The sequence below is a fragment of the Balaenoptera physalus genome, assembly GCF_965194825.1.
Source record: "Balaenoptera physalus genome assembly, chromosome: 19".
Classification (NCBI taxonomy): Eukaryota; Metazoa; Chordata; class Mammalia; order Artiodactyla; family Balaenopteridae; genus Balaenoptera; species Balaenoptera physalus.
Genome location: NC_138900.1, coordinates 8,209,216 through 8,229,645, shown reverse-complemented (window position 1 = coordinate 8,229,645; position 20,430 = coordinate 8,209,216). Strand labels below are relative to the sequence as shown.

General features: G+C 55.8%; 1 protein-coding gene across 2 annotated transcripts in view; it reads right to left on the bottom strand.

Moving 5' to 3' along the window:
* Nucleotides 1-3,305: 3,305 nt before the first annotated feature.
* Nucleotides 3,306-20,430, bottom strand: part of LIG1 (DNA ligase 1) — a 29,572-nt gene continuing 12,447 nt past the window's right edge. For both annotated transcript variants that reach the window (XM_082437368.1, XM_082437369.1), the window contains 17 exons: nucleotides 19,604-19,776; nucleotides 16,542-16,708; nucleotides 16,044-16,120; nucleotides 15,098-15,189; nucleotides 14,771-14,870; nucleotides 13,681-13,766; nucleotides 13,083-13,198; nucleotides 11,974-12,069; nucleotides 9,739-9,849; nucleotides 9,105-9,176; nucleotides 8,536-8,680; nucleotides 8,299-8,381; nucleotides 6,556-6,708; nucleotides 6,376-6,429; nucleotides 5,603-5,746; nucleotides 3,731-3,823; nucleotides 3,306-3,571 (listed from right to left, as the gene is read on the bottom strand). In XM_082437368.1, the coding sequence (XP_082293494.1) occupies nucleotides 3,488-3,571; nucleotides 3,731-3,823; nucleotides 5,603-5,746; nucleotides 6,376-6,429; nucleotides 6,556-6,708; nucleotides 8,299-8,381; nucleotides 8,536-8,680; nucleotides 9,105-9,176; nucleotides 9,739-9,849; nucleotides 11,974-12,069; nucleotides 13,083-13,198; nucleotides 13,681-13,766; nucleotides 14,771-14,870; nucleotides 15,098-15,189; nucleotides 16,044-16,120; nucleotides 16,542-16,708; nucleotides 19,604-19,776 (1,846 nt within the window). In that variant the 3' untranslated portion in view covers nucleotides 3,306-3,487. The remainder of the gene's footprint in view (nucleotides 3,572-3,730; nucleotides 3,824-5,602; nucleotides 5,747-6,375; nucleotides 6,430-6,555; nucleotides 6,709-8,298; nucleotides 8,382-8,535; nucleotides 8,681-9,104; nucleotides 9,177-9,738; nucleotides 9,850-11,973; nucleotides 12,070-13,082; nucleotides 13,199-13,680; nucleotides 13,767-14,770; nucleotides 14,871-15,097; nucleotides 15,190-16,043; nucleotides 16,121-16,541; nucleotides 16,709-19,603; nucleotides 19,777-20,430) is intronic.

Below are 20,430 nucleotides of genomic sequence, written 5' to 3'. Positions count from 1 at the left end.
CCCCACGGCAGGGGGGTGTGGGGGGGGGGGTGGAGGAGGTGGCGTGCAGCCCCGCCCAGAGCGTCAGGGCCTGGGAAGGTGAGGACGAACCCATGGACGAGCAGCCTGGGGTGCAGCGCTGGAGCACCAGCTGGGCGATGAGGAGATCTACACGCAAGTCTCACATCACCTAGGGGAATGGTTTGCGCTGTGAGCAGAGTGAAGGCAGCACGGTGTAGGGTGCTGAAGCCAGATCATGGCGAGAAAGGCATCCCCACAGGGGTGGGATGGCAACGGAGAAGGGAGACTGGTTACACGGGGGATTGTATTGAGGATAATGGGAATCAGGTTGCTCGCTGTTGGAAAAGGGAGTTCCTAATACAGTACAGAAAGGGGAAAAGGTAGGATGAGCTCTGTGGTGTTGGATTGGAATGGGAGGGATTGGTATATGCTCGTGGATTTCAACTTACAGAGAGGGATATACAAAGAAACACAGACGTCACTGCGTGTGTAGGGGAACATATATTCTCTAGCTAAGAGGACACGGAAGCAGTGACACCGTGGCATTAATGAACACCTCTGCCATCCAGATCCTGACTTCTAAATACCATTCCCCACTAAACAGGAACCAAGTCTCCTAGAAGCAATGGCTGATTTCACGTCTGGAGCAGGACAAGTGTTAATATTAGAAGATGAGCCTAAAATTTACATCTTGTTGCGCCATAAAGCAAGAATGTGCTCAGAGAGTTACGGGGGCACGTCAACAGAACACAGAGGTCAGCTTGAAGAAGTTCCACTGGCCATTTGAAAATGAAAACAAATTATATAGGATACATAGGAAACCAGGAGTCCATACAAATATAGATAAGTGGAAAGTTTGATATTTACATAGCTCAAAGTACCTCTTCACAAAATACTAATCTCAAAGGAGAGTCCCTTTATTTATTTATTTATTTTGTAAATTTATTTATTTATTTATTTATTTATTTTTGGCTGTGTTGGGTCTTCGTTTCTGTGTGAGGGCTTTCTCTAGTTGCGGCAAGCGGGGGCCACTCTTCATCGCGGTGCGCGGGCCTCTCACTGTCGCGGCCTCTCTTGTTGCGGAGCACAGGCTCCAGACGCTCAGGCTCAGTAGTTGTGGCTCACGGGCCCAGTTGCTCCGCGGCATGTGGGATCTTCCCAGACCAGGGTTCGAACCCGTGTTCCCTGCATTGGCAGGCAGATTCTCAACCACTGCGCCACCAGGGAAGCCCGGAGAGTCCCTTTATAGTGGGGAAACTTGGCGGACACTTTCTTTTCCTTTTTTTTTAAAAAAATAATTTACTTATTTATTTGGCTGTGCCGGGTCCCAGTTGCGGCACTCGGGATCCTCGCTGCCGCGTGCAGGATCTTCGTTGAGGGCATGCGGGATCCAGTTCCCTGGCCAGGGATCGAACAGGGGCGCCCTGCATTGGGAGTGCGGAGTCTTAACCACTGGACCACCAGGGAAGTCCCTGGCAGACACTTTCTTAAATGATTAAAATGAACATCATCAGTAACATAACCAACCAAGACGACACATTCCAATCCATATGCAATTATGAATTTTTGCTCCTGCAAACCTCCCTGGCTCCCCTCCTGCAGACTCTTTTCCCAGAGCCCAGCTCCAAGAATCATCTCCCCTTGATTGGTTCCAACAATTTTTAGAAGGAGGAACAGGATTTCACCAGGGGGAACATGGTCTCCACTGCTCCCCTCAGCTCCAGGCTCATCTCTTCAGGGTCTGCGAAATCCAGCTGTCAGCATGATCTTTTCACCCCTAGACCGTACTGTGTCGCTTCTCTGACTGCAGGATAAGGTCACATCCTCCCAGGGGCACACAGGCCGGGCTTCCCACGAGGCACTTTATTTAGTTGGGGGCTGAGTGCAGGGCCTCTTGCAGACTGCCCAGACCAAACCCTGGCCCTCCATTCCCTAGATGGTAGAGCTGGGGAAAGTAACTTACATCCCTGTGCCTGTGTCCTCATCTGCTTAATGGGGACAATAAAAGCACCTACCTAGCGGGGTTGTCATGAGGGTCATTGATGAGTGAGGACATCCCTGCCCAGCCCTGGCAGAGGGACATGGCAGCCCTGGCTGGTTGAGTGTGTTCACAGGGGCCCTGCAGGGGCATGGGGAGGAAGGGCATGTCCCTGGCCCCTCTTTCCTCAGGAAGACCCCGGTCCCTGCCTAAGGGAACCGTGGGGACCCATGCAGAGCCGGACTGCCACTGGAATCCCCAGACATAGAGTATTTAACGCCTAATCAAACATTTTGCCTTAAATGTTTTATTTGAACTTGATAAATACGGATGCACATTAATTGCCAATCCTTTAAGGAAGAAATCTTTCAACTATGAGAAACAAACCCCATTTTTACAGTGGTGTGATCACAACAGGATTTTGTTATTTTTTTCTCCCACCTCCACCCCACTCCCAGGATAAGAAACTCGGTTAGGCAGCTGCTGCCCTTGGTTCATTGGTTAAGGGTTGTCAGGGCGGCTTTCTCTGTCTCTGCTGGTTCGTTCCTCATGATCACAAGGTGGCAGCCCCAGCACCAACCATCACACCCACAGTCAGGGCAGGAAGAAAGGAAGGACTGCCACAACCAGGTCTCCTTTTTGATCAGGAAAAGTAGCACTGACTATACTCCAGGCACTGTGCTATGGGCTGGGGGATGTAAGGATGGGGAAAACAGGTATGTCCACCGCCTGCCCTCACTGGTCGGGTCTGGAAAGCTGTGCTGAGGATTCAGAGGCCAGGCGTGGTCACTAGATGGCGGGTGGCAGAGATGGGAGTCGCACACACAAGTCACCGCACTTAACAGTCTCCCAACAGGATGGGGACCGTCCTGGAAAGGTGTGGGGCCTGAAGCCAGACTGCTGAGTCAGAAGCCTGGTGTGGTCCTCCCAGCAGCAGCCCAGGGGAAGCTACTTCCCCTCTGTGTGCTTCCTCATCTGTGAAACAGGCTCTTGACATGCCTACCTGGTAGGCTTGCTGGCAGGTTAAAGGAGTTAATATAGAGAGTTTGGACAGCCACTGTCCAAAAAAATAGCCATTTGGCACATGTGGCTATTTAAGTGAAAATTAAAAATTGAGTCCTCAGTCGTACTGGCCCCATTTCAAGTGCTCACCTGCCACACGTGGCTGGTGACTGTCACACCGCCCAGCGCGGACGTGGCACATTTCCATCACTGCAGAGAGTTCTATGGCAAGGCCCTGGTTTCGACAGTTGTGACACACCGTTACACGCTATCAAAGGGTGGGCTGTTATGGCTGTACCCCCAGAGCCGAGCACGGACACAGAGCAGGTGATCAACAATTATTTATTGAAAAGAATGACAGAACCCCAGACCCCGGCTGAAACCATCCCCTCCCACACACACACCTGATTATCAAAACCCCGCACACAGCTACACCAGATTGCTGAGCACCTGAGGCGACGCCCCTGGGTCCCCTCCGCCCCCAGCCCCCCGGGGAGAGCAGGGGGCCTAGTAGAACTCTTCCAGGTCAGAGTCTGGCTCTGAGCCTTGCTGGTTCTGAATCTGACTTTGCTTCCGGTACAGACAGGCCACCTGAAGCGAGAGGGTGGGTGGTGGGAGGGTCAGAAGCCCTGGGGCTGCCCCACCCCCTTCCATGCCAAGCCAGGCCAGAGCCCACCTCCTCCAAAAAGCAGGCCTGGCCGGGCAAGCCCACCCCTGGGCCCACCACCCACCCTCTACCGCCGGCCTCACCTGGGCACTGGTGGTGGCCTCCTCTGGCTTCTTGTCCTCACGGACGCAGACAAACCGAGGGAAGCGGAGGGAGATTCCCTTCTCGCTATCCACCTGGGGAGGCGAGGCGCGGTGGGTAGAGTGGTGATGGGGACCACGCAGCAGTCCAGCCTCCTCCCGGCGGTAATTCCCCATCCAAAGTCTCCTCCCCACTCCTGCGCCTCAGGCCTGTTTCCTGATCCATACAATGGGGCTAAGCGATGGGTCGTTGTAAAAATTAAATAAGGTCATTTAGTGCTTGGGGCCGCTCCCCTGGAGCAGGAGCGTGTAAGAAACACAGGCTGCAGTGGCTGTGCTTTAGGCTGTTGTTATTATTATTAGGGCCAAGAGGGGTGGATTCTCAAACCAGACTGTGAGGTTCAAATCCCAGCTCCCAACTCTCAAGAGCCTCATGACCCTGGGCCAGTTACGCTCCCTGGGGCTCTATTTTCCCATCTGTAAAATGGGATGGTCAGTGTCTTGGTGAGGATGAGTGTGAACAAGTGACATGCCTGCTTCACCTAAATGCTCGATGAATGCTGTTCCCATCTCTTTATTGCCAGGGGCCCCCGACTTCCTGAGACGGTGCAGGAGTGAGAAATTTCAAGAAGGAAACTAGATAAAAAGTATGAGTTTTGCCTTTGCGTGGAAGTCAGCTGCTAAGCAGAAAAGCACATGCTAGCTTTTGAAAGATCAGAAAAAATCCCGAAAGGGAGTATGCTCCTGTTCCTCAGTCAACTATACTTTAATTAAAAAAAAAAAAAACCTCCAAATTGATGTTTCTAAGAATCCATAAAGAGAAAACAATATAATTTGCATTTTTGACAATGTTATTAAGATTTGGGATCTCTGTGGATTTTAGGGTTGGACACCTTGGTTGATAATAAGCTGAATTTTTGTGCTAATAAAAGACATATCTGTAACAGTAAAAAAAAAAAAAGATTTCCTGATTTTCAGAAGGAGGATGTTAAGAGCTGTCCTAGTGCCGGTGGGGGGAGCGTTTCCCCCGGGACACTGATCCTCTAGCACATGCGGAGGACAGAACCACTATGAGAGAAATTAGCCTAGGAATGTTAAAACTTGGTAGCGTGAAAATTAACTACAGTTGAGAAAGAAACGCAGTAGCGGACCTAAATGCTCAGCAGGAAGTATCCTAAATTTTTACTGAAAAGAACTGTTTTCAAAAATTACTTAAGAGTGGAATGTGAGATTATGATATTTAAGAAAGAGAGTTCAAAAAAAAATGATACCAATGAACTTATATACAAAACAGAAATAGACCCACAGACACAGAAAACAAACTTATGGTTTACCAAAGCGGGGAAGGGGGGGTGAGGGATAAATTAGGAGTTTGGGATTAATGGATATACACTACTATATATAAAGTAGATAAACAATAAGAACGTACTATATAGCACAGAGAACTATACTCAATATTTTGCAGTAACAAAGGGAAAAGAATCTGAAAAAGAATATATATATATATATATATATATATATATATATATATATATATAACTGAATTACTTTGCTGTACACCTGAAACTAACACAACATGGTAAATCAACTATACTCCAATAAGAACATAAAATTAAAAAAAGTAATAAAAAAATTTTAAAAATCAAAGAAAGCAACTTCACGGTTTTCTTTCTACTCCTGGGGAATTTCTTTTTTTTTTTTTTAACGAGACTTTGATCTCATTATCTGAAACCCAAATAAAACGCAAGCTCCCGTCTTCCTAAGCATCACCCAGGAAGCTCGGACATGGGCTCCAAGATCCCCTCCCCCCACTTCCCCACCCCCCCAGCTGGGGTTCCTTCGGAGGGTCTCCTCCAGGGCCCCCCAGTTACTCACCAGGCCCCGGGCAGCCGGGTAGATGGGGGAGAGGGAGAGGTCTGCGCACTTCACCTCCCACACGGCGCTGGGGTCCAGCCAGTGGTCGGGGGCCACGGCGCCGTCGGCCCGGACATAGGAGCGTGGGGCGGGCAGCACCAGGGCCTGCAGCCAGTGGCGGGAATAAGGGAGAGAGGGTCTTGGATCTCAAAGTCAAGGCTGAGGGGAGGGTTGCGGGGGGCGGGACTGGAGAGTGAGGAAAGAGGGAGGAAGACGGGGGAAGGGGATAGATACAGGTGCCCCTCAAAGTAAAAAGCTGGTGGTAGGTGGAGCTGGGGGGCGATGGGGGAAACGGGAGAAAGGAAGAAATGACAGAGACCCTGGGAGCTGAGACAAGAAATTAAAGGCAGAGAGAGTCAGGGAGAGGAACCGAGACCCAGAGACGGGGAGTCAGAGACCTAGAGAGAGAGAGAGGGAGAACCAAGAATGGGACAGACAGGACCAGAGACACCAACACACAGGAAAGCCAGAGCACGCCCCAAATGCCTGGGACCAGGACGGCAAACACCCCGACGACTAGCGGCTCCACTGGCATCCGGAGGGCGAACTCGGGGAACGGGCAACACGCCCTCCCTGAGCCGAGGCTCCCGGACCGGAGGCTCCGGCCCGTAGCTGGCAGGGCTGGGGCGTGAACTTGGACGTGCTGGGCTGGGAAGCCGGCCCCGCAGCAGCGGCCCGCACCCGAGGCCCCGGAGGGCGAGAGCCCCGGGCACACACAGGCAGGGAGGGCGCACCTGCAGGCTCTGGTGATGCTCCTCCAGCTCCTCGTCACTGAAGCCCGTTCCGAGCTGCCAGGAGGAGGACAGGGGGGTCAGAGGCTCCACCTCCTCCCAGCTCCCGCCCCCCACCCCGAGGCTGAGTCACATGCGCTCCCCTCCTGCTTCCGCGGTCCCCCCCCCTCCGGCTCCCCGCACCTTGCAGATGGCCTGCAGCTCCTCACTCTCCTCGTCGTAGGCGGCCAGCAGGAAGCCCCCATACCGGCCGGCCCGCTTCCCCCGGCCCAGGTAGGCGCCGATCACCACGAGGTCCAGGGTGTCGCCCACGCCGTCGAGGTAGTCCTTCTTCAGCTGCGAGGAGGGAAGGCGGGGGATGAGGGTGGGATGCTCGGGTGTGGCTCCCACCGCTGGGGGTTAAGCAGCAGCGCGAGGAGGGGCTGGGTGAGAAGACCTGAGACGGTCACTGGGAGGAGACTGGACGTGGAACAGGTTTCTAGGCTGAAAGGGCTGATGAGAAAGAGGGGACTCAAATGCGAAGAGGAGGCGGGATCGAGGGGACAGGTCAGGTGGGGAGACCTCGGGGGTCACCCCGGATCCCCCCTCCGTTCGATATGGAGGCACATTCCACTCCTTCACACAGAGAACGTTTATCCATTCATTCCAAAAAGATTAATTAAGTGCCAACTGTGTGCCGGGCAGGAGCTCAGCCATGGGGATACAACAGCGAATATTTCTTGAGACTGGAAAGGTCTGTACCTGCACAGCCGCTTACAGCTTAGTGGGGGCGAGACGGACCATAAACAACTAAAAAACACACAGGGAGGGATTTCCCTGGTGGTCCAGTGGGTAAGACTCCACGCTCCCAATGCAGGGGGCCCGGGTTCGATCCCCGGTCGGGGAACTAGATCCCGCAGGCATGCCGCACCGAAGTCCGCATGCCGCAACGAGGATCCCATGTTCCGCAACTAAGACCCGAGCAGCCAAAATAAGTAAGTAAATATTTTAAAAAACAAACAAACAAAAAAACACACACAGGGAAACCCTGTCCACAGGCTCGGCCAGCTCAGCGCCCAGCTATCTCTCGCTTGGGTCTCCTGGCCCCCTCCTCACTGCTGCCTCTCTGCTCAAGCTCCCATCACCTCTTACCGGACAGCTGCCTTCCGCCTGCCTGCTCCCACTTCTGCCCAGCACCCCCCCACCTGTCCACCACCCACAGAGCAGCCGGAGGACTTGTGCCAAACAACAATAAGACCAGGTGACTTCCCCCTTAAAACCTCTGCTGGCTTCCTGAAACCCTTGGAGGAAAACCCAGTTTTCTTTTACCACCCACTGCTGGGTGAGCTGGGACCCACTCTCTGCCCTGACCTCACCTCACGCCTCGATGGTCCTCGACCCCTGCACACACTGAGCTTGTTCCTACCCCAGGGCCTTTGCACTTGCTGCCCGCCCCCAACCCCCACCTACCTGCTCCGCCCCTGATCTTCACATGACTGACCACTTCCTATCATCCATGTCTCGACCCAAACACTGCCTCTGGAAAGGCTTTTCCCAATCACCCAAAGTACTGCAGACCCTCCTTGGCCCCAAGTGGACTTGCTTTCTTCATAGCACTCATCACTCCCCAACTTTATCCCGTTTGCATCCTGGCTGACTTCCTGACAGAAGGCAAGCTCAGAGGGAACAGAAAGCTCCTTGGGCTCCCTCACCCCCACATCTGGGGTGCCTAGCCGGGCGGTTCTCCACCAGTCCTTGGTGAATTTGCTCATGGTGACTCACTAGGGGAGCAGAGCCGAGGCTGGCTGCAGTGGGAGGCGGGAGGGATTGAGCAAAGGGCTCCGGGGCTCAAACAGGGTGAATGTGGGGACTGGGCAGGGACCACCCAGCAGGGGCAGGCTTCCGGTCCCCAGCTCAGCAAGAAAGGGGGGCGTGGGCAGGCGGTACCTTGAGCCAGTTGTGTGACCTCTTCGCGATCTCGTAGGTGGCGTCCACATCCAGGGTCTTCACCATCAGCCCCTCGCAGGAGTCTGGGGGACACATGAGAGCCCTGTGAAGCCCCGGCTCACAGCCTCACAACAGACGCAGGCAGGGTTCTGGTCCAATCGTCCAGGGTAGGGCTGGGATGGGTGCAGATCTCGGGGGGTGGGCAGAGGGGGCGCAGACCTTGGTGGATGCCCTCACCTTTCACCGACTGCTCCAAGAACTCGGCGATCTGGTCCGTGTCCTTGGTGTCCAGAGAGGTGGCAAAGACAAACTCGCCTTCTGTCTCCACGAAGTTCTCCCGGAGCAGCTGCCGGCGTCGGGAAAGGGGCTCACGTACCAGGGACTGTGGGGCAGGATGAGAGAGATGGGACATCATCGTGGAAATAAAGAGAAGAAACTCCGACCTCCGGAGAAGCAGGAAGCGGATGGGTCACAAGTCATCATGTGGCTTATGGAAATGAGTGTGAAGAGGGGCATTATTTTATATTTTTGCCAATTCTCTAATGTCTGGCGTAACAGAGGCTGGATTCTCACATCTCCTTCTGCATTCGGACGGCTGCAAAATGTCATTCAGGTTGCAGGACAGGAAGAAAATCCCCCTCACACAGATGCTGGGAAAGGGAGGGCCTCACGGTCCACATTTTGAGAACCACTGCCAGAGTGTGGCCTCCGGGCTCAGTGATGAAACTCTAACCGCTGGCTCCCAAGCTCTTCCCCCTCACCTCAAGTCATGCCCCAGTTGACCCGGACACGATGCCAAAACTCACCTCTCCATTGAGGTAGATGAGGTCGAAGGCGTACAGACACACCTGCACCTGGATCTCTGCCGCGTCCACCTCCTGGGTCAGGGCAGGATGGAGACCAGGAGAGGGGGAAGGTAAGACGGGGCCCAGTTGGGTCCCTTCCCATCATGCCTGAGGCAGACACCCCGGTCACCTGCCATCCCCCTCTTCTCCCCAGCCCACAGGCCGCACACCTGTGAGGGCATCAATGCTGCCAGCCACACGCACCAAACTGTGATGGCTCTTGGCTAATCCCAACCACCTCATTCACCTCTGCTAGGTATTTACTCTCCCAGCCTCCCTCACAGCTAATGGGGGTGACATGACACAACTCTGGCCAATGAGAGTAAAGAAGGTTGCTGGGGTGCAGGTTGTGGGGGCTCCTAAAACAGATCTTTCATAATAAAACAGATGTTGGAAAAGAGGCCTTCCCTCCTTCCAACTTGGCATGCTGGGATAAGAATGTGATGGCTGGAGCTATGGCAGCCACACTGCAAAAGGCTGAGAGAACTACAACCCAACTGATAGCTCTGTCTCTCTGGGATTGCAAAGGACTGGGTGGAAGATGAGGGCAGGCGGTGGAGGCGGCGGGGGGGGGACGGGGGCGGGCAGAGGCTACCTTGCGTTTGCGGGTGGTGAGCACTTGGAATGGCTGGATCTGCTTCTTTTCCCGGTCCCAAGCCACGGCTTCCGCGTCCAGGATGAAGGATGTGACTGATGGGAGTTTAATCTGAAAGGTGAAGAGGGAGACCCAGGGCTGGTGAGAGGTGGTGGATGAGGCCAAAAGACAGACACAGAGAAACAAATATCTTTTTCCTTCTGCAGCTCTGAAGATCCACTGACAAACTGATGGGATTTTAATCTGAAAGGTGAAGAGGGAGACCCAGGGCTGGTGAGAGGTGGTGGATGAGGCCAAAAGACAGACACAGAGAAACAAATATCTTTTTCCTTCTGCAGCTCTGAAGATCCACTGACAAACTGACGTCAACCTTAAAGAGACACATGTGAACCCAGACCCCTTCTCTTGTTCCCCACCGAGAGGGGAAAAAAAACTATGTTTTCTGAGGACTTACTATTTGGTCCCACAAGCTGGAAACCAAGGAGCCTTTGTCATCTTCCTCTTTCTCCCACTTCACACTCAATTACCCCATGAACTTGTCCATTTCCGCTCCGAAACTGCTAAGCTGTCCACCTGTCACCACCTTGCTGAGCCCGGTCCAGCCTAAGCCACAGCGTCCTACTGGTCTCCCCGCCCCTGCACTGACCCCGTCCAATCCACTCCCCTCATAGCAGCCAGGCTGCTCTTGGCAAACCCCAAATCTGATCACTTCTCATCCCTGCTAAAAACCACCCCGTGGCTCCCCAAAGCTGTGGGACCTCTCCTTGGTCAGCCCGTGGCCCTCCCTCGCCTCACCTGGCCCCCTCAGACTCACGCTCTGTACCCCGATGCACTAGCCTGTTTCTTGAATGGGCTGTGCCCCTCCAACCACCGGGCCTTTGCACATGCTGTTTACTCTAGAATCTGCACGACTCCAGGGGCACCATTCCCACTGTACCCTGGGCTGTGCTTGGTGATGGCCTTGCTTTCCTGACACCAAGTCTAAGCCTTATTCTTTTAAAGGCTCAAAGAATGCTGGACTTTTTCTTCAGCGCCCGATCTCTGAGTATACTCATAGAGGCCGCAGCGGGACTCTGAGGAAGATCTGCCTGCCCCGCCGTCTCTGTTAAAGCCCTAGCCTCCAGCACAGGGCTCAGCACAGGGCAGTCGCCCAACAAATACTTGTTGAATGAATGAGCGAAAGAAGCCAGATACAAAAGACCCTGTACTATCACCACTTATGTGGAGCTCTAGCAGAGGCAAAAATGAACCTGTCCCAACGAAAAAGCATATCAGTGGTTGTTGCCTCAGGAGATGGCTGATGGGGGTGGGGACAGGGGCCTACTTGGTATGGGGCACGGGGAAACATTCTGGAGTGACGAAAACACGGCAACGTTTTACATGCTGATTATGTGGGGGTATGAACTTGTCAAAACTCTTCAAACTCTATCAGAACCTTTTACAAAGCTACACCTTAAGCTGGTTTAAAACAACAGCGCTTGGCATGTAACAGGAACTCCTTTAATGCCTGTGCTGTACTGTTACTTCTGTCCTGCTGCTTTAGGAAAGAACAAATTTCCTAATTAATTAGGGAAGGCAAGAGAATGGCTCTTTGATGGAAGACCCCTAAAAAAGGCCCCAAACCGCCCCCTTGGGGGCAGAGACGCCCCCGGCTCCAGGGCCTTTGAGACCCGGCCCTAGTTAGGCTGTGGGGCCAGTCTGCAGGCTGCCTTCACCCTCATCCCAAACCCTCTCCCTGTCAGAGAGCACGATTCTGGCTTCCCCAGCCTCTGCTGCACCACAGTGGCCATGGCAACCAGTGCTGGACAGGGACCCCCATGCTGGTGTCAGCCGGGGGTGGTAGGAGGTACCCAGAAAAGCACTAACTTTCTTTGTGGGAAGGCATAGAAGCTGGAACCCCTTTCCTGTCTGTCTGGAAGCGTGGTGGCTACTTGGAGACCATAGGGGACAGGCATTGGGATGAAATGGAACCAGCCAAGGACAGTTGAGGACAGAGGACCAAGCTGGGTTTGGGAGGACCTTGGTGCTCAGCTGAGCCAGCCTAGGGCCACCCGCCTTCAGATTTGAGAAAAAAATAACACCTGCAGTTGTTCCGTTATTTGCAGCCCAATGCACTCCAGTCTCCTTCCCATCAACCCCTGCTGTGCCGAGCTGGCCTGGCTGGGCCTCAGTTCCCTGCACCCGTAAGTGCAGCCCCTGCCCCCACCTGAGTGAGAGGCAGCGGCAGGTGCCCACCTTGTGGATGCGGCTGATGATATCGGGGTACCTTCCGGTATTGTCCTCCTGATTCCTGCTGAAGATCTTCACCTCTCCGCCTTCCAGAACATGGATCTGCCACAGCGGGGGAGCAGAGAGGGACTCAGGGCCGGGTCCGCCCCCAGGGGCCCCTCCTTTCTCTTCTTGACCTCACGTTCATTGGCAGAAGGTTCTAGAAGCTCTGGAGGAAGTACTGGTGCAGAGACCTGAGTGAATCCTCTCCTTGGTTCAAACAGCACCTCCCAGCCCTGTTTGTGGAAGTCCCCGCCACCTCTGCTTCGTCTCCAATCCGTACCCTCCTCCCCCTGCAAGCACAGGCACTTTGCTCTGCGTGTATGTGTGGATCTGTCTGGATGTTGTTACGCCGTAAACATCATTCCGGTTTCTATGATTTTAATTTATTCATTTTACTACGTCTGGGCCACAGTCCTTGAGTAGAGCTACATATGTGCCACCTAACACGTATATTATCCCAAGAAATAGTAGTGTGTGTGTATGATGTAATATATGAGTTTAAATATATATAATTTTTAAAATCACTGTCACTATGGTAACTCATTTTGTTCATTTTCTTCTCAGCACTGTATTTCAAAGATCCATCTGTGTTGTTAAGCGTCTACTGAATCCACTGTGTGTAGCCTCCTCAAGGCACCACAGGGTGGCGCCCACCAAGCTCGCTTATCCATCCCGAGGTGAGGAACAGGGCGGAGCCGGCCCCAACTCCCCCCAGGACAGAAGAGCCACAACGAGCATCCTTACAGCCCAGGACAAGGACATCTCCGGCCCTGGGAGGCACCCGTTACATTAATACACCCACCAGCAGGGCCCGAGCGCAGCCAACACTGCTTGAGCTCCCACTGCCGTGGGTCAGGGCTGTGACATTATCAAAACTGATTCTCAGAGAAGCCAGTCAGGTGGCTATGATCGCATATTGCCCGGAGATGGGAACTACGGCCCCGAGAGATGCGCACAACCAGACGGGCAGTCGTGGCAGAGGCCGGCCGGCCTGGAACTCGGGTCTGAGGGACCCCACGGCCCTGCTCGACGGCGTGCCCCTTTCTGCAGAAGGGATGTGTCCACCCCCTTACCTGTGCCCTCTGCCCATCGTATTTGTACTCGCAGGTGAAAGCTGCCTCCTCAAAGCGCCTCAGGACCTCGCTGACGCCCCGGGTTGGGTGGGCCAACATTGGTTTCAGGGGGACCCCTGGGGGGGTTACGATGAGAGTGAGGTCAGGTAGACGGGGTGGGGGGGCACATTAGGGTGACAACCTCAGGATGACGAAGTGACGGGACCGAGGGAACGTGGGTGGCTGAGCCCTGGAGTGCCGCGCAGCACCCCCTGGCCTCCTGCCTCCCTCTGGACTCTTATGTACAAGAAAACGAGAGTCTGTCTGTCTGCCTGCCTCGCCTTTTGGGGTATCTCTGGTGTGGCAGCTCTGACACAGAAGCGGGAAGTCTGAGCAGGAAAGGACCGGCTTTTGGCACAGGGGACAGGGCTGACTTTGGAGGAGAGGGTCCCGCGGCTCCTGAGACGGTGCTCTCTGAGCAGCGGGCCCTCCCACGGCCGCCCTGGAGGGCAGAAGCCAAGGCCAGGTGGAGGGGGCGGAGCCAGAAGGCGGCCAGCCCAGCGCTGGGGCCCAGGGTGAGGCTGTAGACCGACTCCAGAGGGGCCCGTGGGGCGGGTACCTGGGCTCAGCCTGCAGTGCTCCCGGAGCTGCTCCAGACCGTGCTCCAGCAACACGGGGACGATCCGGTCCAGGTCGGGCACCTCGCTGGGGTGGGGGGCGAGAACAAGGTGGGGCATGTGTTTCTAGAACTCTGCTCTCTGGCTGCGAGATCCAGCTCTGCCTGCCACCTGGTCCCAGGGTCTGCTCCGGCCTGTCCCCGACTCCCCCGTCGCCCTGTCTCTGTCAGAGTCCTCCCTCAGTGTCACTATATATCGCTCTGACTCTGTCTCCCTTGAGCCGGGCCCGCCATCGCTCCCCAGTCTGTCATCACGAGAGGAGTGATTCTCTACCTGGGCTACATGTCACAGCCACTCAAGGATGTGTTCGAAAAAGTGTTTCTTCAAGGCCAGCCTCCGCCTGCAAAGATTCTGATTTAACTGGCCTGGGCAGGCCTGAGAGCGACAGTCTGTAAGTGTCCACGCAGGGGCAGAGTTAAGGCTGCCGCCCTGGCCCCAGAGGCTCTGCAGGGCTTGTTTGCCTTGTGTACCCAGCACCCAAGGGGCCTGGCCCAGAGCAGGTGCCCCGCGGGCATTTGTGGAATGGCTCGGTTGCCCTCCTGCCGCTGACACTGTATCTGGGCTGTCACCGTCCCGCTGTGGCCAGCCCTGGGTCGGGAGCTAGCCAGGTCCCTCCGTGTGGCTCTCTCTGGAGCCCTCACCATCACTCCGTGACTGTCACGACCCCTCACTGTGCGTCAGTTACCAGCCCCCACCGGGGGCTCTCGCGGCCTTTCCACACGCGCAGTCCTGTCTGGAACTTGGAAACCGCTCGATAGCTCCTCCTCTTCTGTGTGTCAGCGTCCCTCCCTGTCCCCGTGTCCCTGACCCTTCACTGCTGGCCGTCTTCCCGGTCTCTGTCGTCCTCCCTGTGCCCAGCACCAGTCTCGTCTGGAACACCACCCAGTGCTCTGTCACTAGCCCCGCGATGGTCACGGATGCTTGCTGGCTGCTGGCCCCTCCCACTTCACCTATGACCCCTCGGGCCCTGCCCACCGCCCCCCTCTGGCTCCCCCCGCCCCTCTTGCTCTGCCCAGGGCCCCTGGAACTCACCAGAACGTCTGCTTCAGGATCATGCCTTGCTCCTCCAGCCATGTCTTTCTGGCCTCTGCTGTCTTGCCCTTCCCAGCATCCACCACGGCTGGGGGGAATTCTAAGGCAAGCCCCAGCAGAAGAGGCTTTGGGATGGGCCCGACCCCGCTCAGCCACCCGAGTCCACAGTGGGTGGTGGTACCGGGGACAGTGTCCGCAGGGGAGAGAAGCCTGGAGTGGCAGCGGGAGGTGGGAACCATGTGTGGGCGTGGGCGTGGACTTCTGACAAGGAGAAGGGCAGCCAGGTTAACTCGAGTGGTGGGCACGGGGCCGGCCACGGGGGCTCACCTTGACCTGGCGGGGTGAGGCTCACGGCCTGGGCGAGGGCCGCCAGCACCGACTGCTCTGCCAACCCGAGGCGCAGCCGTCCACTCAGGGCTCTGGGGAGACAGCAGGTAACAGGGAGTGGGCTTGTCCGTATCTGTCCGACCCTGCCCTCTACCCCTTGCTCCTCCCTCCTCTGGTCTCCCCCACCTCGACCCTCTCCTCAAAACCAGAGCAACCTCCAGAGCCGGAAGTGACCTGAGATCACACAGCCCCACTTAACAGAGGAGGAAACTGAGGCCGGCCGGTAACCACCGCGACCACTGGCAGCGCCTGTGGACAAAACTAGGGGCCTTGCAGGCGTCTCCACCTCTCTCCTCAGCTGCCCTCTGAGAAACTGGAGCGGCTCAGGGATGGTGGGGCAGGGCCAGAGCTGGGCCTGGAACTGGAAGGCAGCCTGCCCCAGGGGTGCCAGAGTGTGATGGTCAGGAACCTGTCCCCGCCACATGTGAGCCAGCGACCTCAGGCAGGAAGCTTCACCTCCCTGGGCCTCCATCTCCCCTTCTGTAAACGGGGGTGAGGCTAACAGGGCCCACCTCCAAGAGCTGCAGGGAGGAAGAAAGCACGTGGCATGGGGCAGGGCACCCAAGAAACACTCCAACGACTATGTCGGAGAAATACCTCAAGGATGGCTACCGCTTGGCTACCTTGCTTACCGTCCCCACTCAGGCCAAGGCAGACATGACTAATCAAGCGCGGCACTCTTCACCCACGAGCCCCCACCCTTGTCCAGGCAGTGCTACTGAGAAGAGGAGCCGGCTGTGAAAGGAAGCCTATGTTCCCATCCCGCCCCTCAGGCTCCTCACTCACGCTGTTCTCGTCCAAGGGCGGTCGGGGCACTAGCAGTGATACAGCTGCCAGGCCCTCTCCACCTTCACCTCTCCCCACCCTCACAGGCCCACACACTCACCTGGCGATGAACCGTGCTTCTGAGTGGCGGCAGGCCACAAAGAGGCCTTTGATGACGTCCATCTTCTTGGCTGTGGACTGAAGATATGGGGGAAGGGCAGTCAGCGCCTGGGTGAAGGGAGGGGAGGGGACCACACCTCACCGCCATCCATGCTGCCTGGGGAGCTGCCACCCTTGGAATACCTGCCCCCCATCCCCCCCCTTGCTCCCCCATCCCACGGCCGCGCGCTCACAGCGCGGTGAAAAGCTCGCTCTCTTCTTGCCTCCCACCCTAGCTTTGCTCAGCACATGTTTATGGAGCTGTGTCCCACGGCCCGCACTAGGTCAGGGCTAGACTCTCAGGAAGAGGTTCCCTCGGTCTTGAGAGCGGCAGAAGGAGAGGAAGCTCTGATCCCACAAGCAGGACCAAGGCGATCCAGCCCTGAACAGGCTAACCAGAGCCTTCTGGGTCCCCAGGGGAAAAGGGTCTGGAGAGGGCGTGAGCCGCCTGCCCACTCACAGCGCTGCCGGCCAGCTGCGCGATGTCCCGGAACTTGGTGAAGACGCCGGCGGCGGTGAGGGCGGGCGGGGGCAGCATGAGCCTCTGGGTGCTGCGGCTGCTCTCGGCCACCAGCCCCACGTCGCCCTTCTCGGCCGCCTCGGCCCGGACCGACTCGAGCTGCCGGCCTTGGGGGGCGGAGAGAGAGGGTGCTGAGGGCAAGGAGGGGTGTGGCCACCCGGCTCCCGGCTCCAGGCGGCCTGGATGATGAACCCGTCTACACCAGAGGGGATGTCTGGGGTGATGTCGTCAGTGTGTAGACGGGATTTAAAGCCTTGGGGTGGAATGAGATCACCAGACGAGCAAATATAGACGGAGAAGGTGGCCAAGGGACCCTCTGCCTGTCCTCTAGTTGCTCATTAACATCCTCCGGCAGAGCCCAATGGGCCTTTGCTTGTTTTTTGTCACCTTATCCTTTTGAAGTCATCAATTTAAATACAATGTAGGTGTTCTGGCCTTACTTATTGTGTAGGCTGGGTCCCACGGGCGCCCCTTGCTGCAAGAGGCGGCACATAGGCGGCTGGACCCCTATGTTCATAGCAGCACTATTTACAATAACCAAAACATGGGAACAATCTAAATGTCCATCAACAGATGATGGATAAAGATGTGGTACATGCATACAATGGAGTGCTACTCAACCATATAAAAAGAACGAAATAATGCCCTTTGCAGCAACGTGGATGCAACTAGAGATTATCATACTGAGTGAAGTCAGACAGAGAAAGACAAATACCATATGTTATCGCTTATATGTGGAATCTAAAATATGACACAAATGAACTTATCTACGAAACAGAAACGGACTCACAGACACAGAGAACAGACTTGTGGTTGCCAAGGGCAGGGGATGGGGTAGGGAAGGAGTGGGAGTTTGAGATCAGCAGACGCAAACTATTATATATATAGGATGGATAAACAACAAAGTCCTACTGTACAGCACAGGGAACTATATTCAATATCCTGTGATAAACCATAATGGAAAAGAATATGAAAAAGAATGTATATATATTGGGTTGGCCAAAAAGTTTGTTCAATAAAATTCTTGGTGAAAATGAAAAAATGTGTCTTATTTTTACTTAAAACCGAACGAACTTTTTGGCCAACCCAATATATGTATAACTGAGTCACTTTGCTGTACAGTGGAAATTAACACAACATTGTAAATCAACTATACTGCAATAAAATACATTTTTAAAAGAGCAGGAGGCTGGGAAGGTGGAGGCAAGTTATCACAACAGCTCTGCCCGGCAGTTCTCAACCTATCAGAACCACAGGCCCTTCCCAGGACAGGCATTTTGTGTCACTTCTCTCTACTCCGGAAGAAATGCAGAGGTGACACAACTTACCCACACATATCACGTCGGCGCAATGCCCCAACTCATGTACGAAAGAAACAGAGGGAAAGCAATTCACAAAGAAACAGCACGCATTTCAATCTCTGGCCACTTGGCCAGAGAGATTTTTTTTTTTTTTGACAACAACCTACACTTATCTGTTCCATGGCATCGCTGATACGCAAAACACAAAGCAGGTTCCGGTGTCTGGATCCACCCCAACTCACTTCCCAAACAATTATATTCCAAAGCTTTATCTGGAAGCCACGAGGACACACGACCGAGTTGCCAGGCCCCGTGCCTGGAAGTGGTATCGCCTGACCAACTCTCTACACCCCTTGGGCCGGGCAGCTGAGGGGGCCCTGAGGAGACGTGTGAGCGTGAACACGGAAGGGTGGAAACGGCCTCGGCCCCTCGGTCCCGTCTGGCGGGAGGCCGGGTGGCACTGGCTGCCGCCTACTCCCCACTCCTCACTATGTAAGAAGAAGAAATCCTTCTTCCTTTGCACCAGCGTGGTTGGGTTTTGTGTTTGGCAGAGGGAAGTCTCCTAATGGACACAGTCTGCAGCGGGTCTGCTGCGATGTCAGCACCTAATGAATGTGTCTTGAGTGAACGAGTGGGAGGATTCTGATCTCAGCTCCTCTGGCTCCGACGACCCCATGACTCTCTTCCATTCCCAGTCAATCTTCCTCAGGCACCTTGTCCTCTCACGAAACCCTCAAACCTCTTCTTCCTTAAGCGCTGGTGCTGCCCAAGGTGTGACTCAAAGCCCCGCCCCTCTCCTCCCCAGAGACCCTCTCCCCGGGCGCGAGAACTGGGCAGCACGTAACCAGGCCTCCGAAGCTCAGGGCTCCCAGATCCTGCTCTGTGATCCAGACCTGCTGAGCTTCGTTTCCTCGACTGTCGGGTGGCCCACAGATACAGGTTGGTCCCAAGCTGAATTTAGTAACTTCCCCTGACCCGGCCTGCCCCTCAAGGTGTCCTGTCCTGGTGGTGGGTCCAGCATGATGGATCCTGGGGTATTCTTCTCACCTCCTCCATCCCTGACCCCTGAGCCGGGCAGTTCCCTCCTGGCCCCCGTCTCTCTCCTCTCCTGCCCTCTGCTCTGCTACCCACAGCTACCCTGGCGTCAGCTCCTCCTCCCCCCAGACCTCTGCCCCCACTTCCTGCCCGGCCTCCTGGTTTCCTGTCCAGCCTGCACACGGGCCCAGAACCGGCCCTGCCCTTTGCCCGCTCAGGACCTTTCCACAGCTCCCCGACACCGTCACAATAAACATGGAGCATTCCAGGCCCTTGGTGGGCAGGAGGCCCCGTCCACATGGCCAGCCTCTCCTAAGCACCGAGAGCTCGGCCCTTGGAGGCTGCCGGCCCCGCCCACACCCTGCTCTTTCCTCATCTCCCCCCGCGACTCTGCTGGTCAAAGCCCTGCTACCTCCGCAAGCCCCAGCCCTCAGTCCCAGCTCCCGACCTGCTCTGGGCCTGCAGCACCTCCTCCCACCCCGACCGGGTCTCGGCGCAGACCTGGTCCTGCTCTCCCCCCGCACCCCGCTCTCTGCCCTGGCTCTCCCCGTCTCTCCACCTTCCCAATCCCCCTCCATCATCTCCCAGGTGCTCCCGGCCTCTCCACTCCCTCCCTCGAAGCTCCCCCCGCCACCGCGGGGGCTTCCACCACAGCCCCCTCCTCACCTGTGGCCTGGGCCACCGCCTTGAGGAGGATGCCGTCGCCAATGCCGAGCTCCAGGCCCTGCTGGGGCGGCCCCAGGCGGTTGAGGCTGAGGTAGAGGACGGGGAGGAGGTCAGCAGGTGACAGGGCCGCCACGGAGCGCAGGAGGTTGCTCAGTGTCTCCACCATCCGGAGCCTGGAGGAGGGGACAGGGCGGGGGTGTGTGTGTGACCACCTGGCGTTTCAGGACCAAAGTGGGGCGGCGGTGGCGGGATAAAAGGAATCTAGGAACAGAGACAAGGAGAGGGCTCACGACCAGCGCCCGGTGTGTGACCCGAGCCACGGGCACCATCACAGGCTGCTGGGGGAAAAGGAACTCCATTTGACCGTCATCTATAGAGAAGTAACAGCTGATGCGTACGGACTGTTTTCTAGGTACCAGGCACTGGTGTTAAGCCCTCTGCATTCTCTAACTCCCTGAATTCTCACAGCTCCCCTGAGCTAGATATTATTTGATTTTACAGGCGAAGAAACGGAAGCGTGGAAAGATCATGTAACTTGCCCAAGGTCACAGAGCTAGTATCAGGCTGAGATGGGGTTCTCGCTACAAACAAGACCTGGATTTCCTCTAACGTCGAGGCACGTCAGCCAGGTGGCAGCTACTTCTGACTACTTAGGCTAGACTCCGTTCCTGCCTCCAGGAGGCGGGGGCTGGTTCCTCATGCCAGGGGTCTGGGCTCACCCTCACATCTTGCTCTGACCAACAAATGAGGCAGAAATGATGGCTGGGCCTCCTGAGCCTGGGCCTCCAGAGGGCCTGCAGCCGCTCTCGTGGCCATGCCTGTGGCCT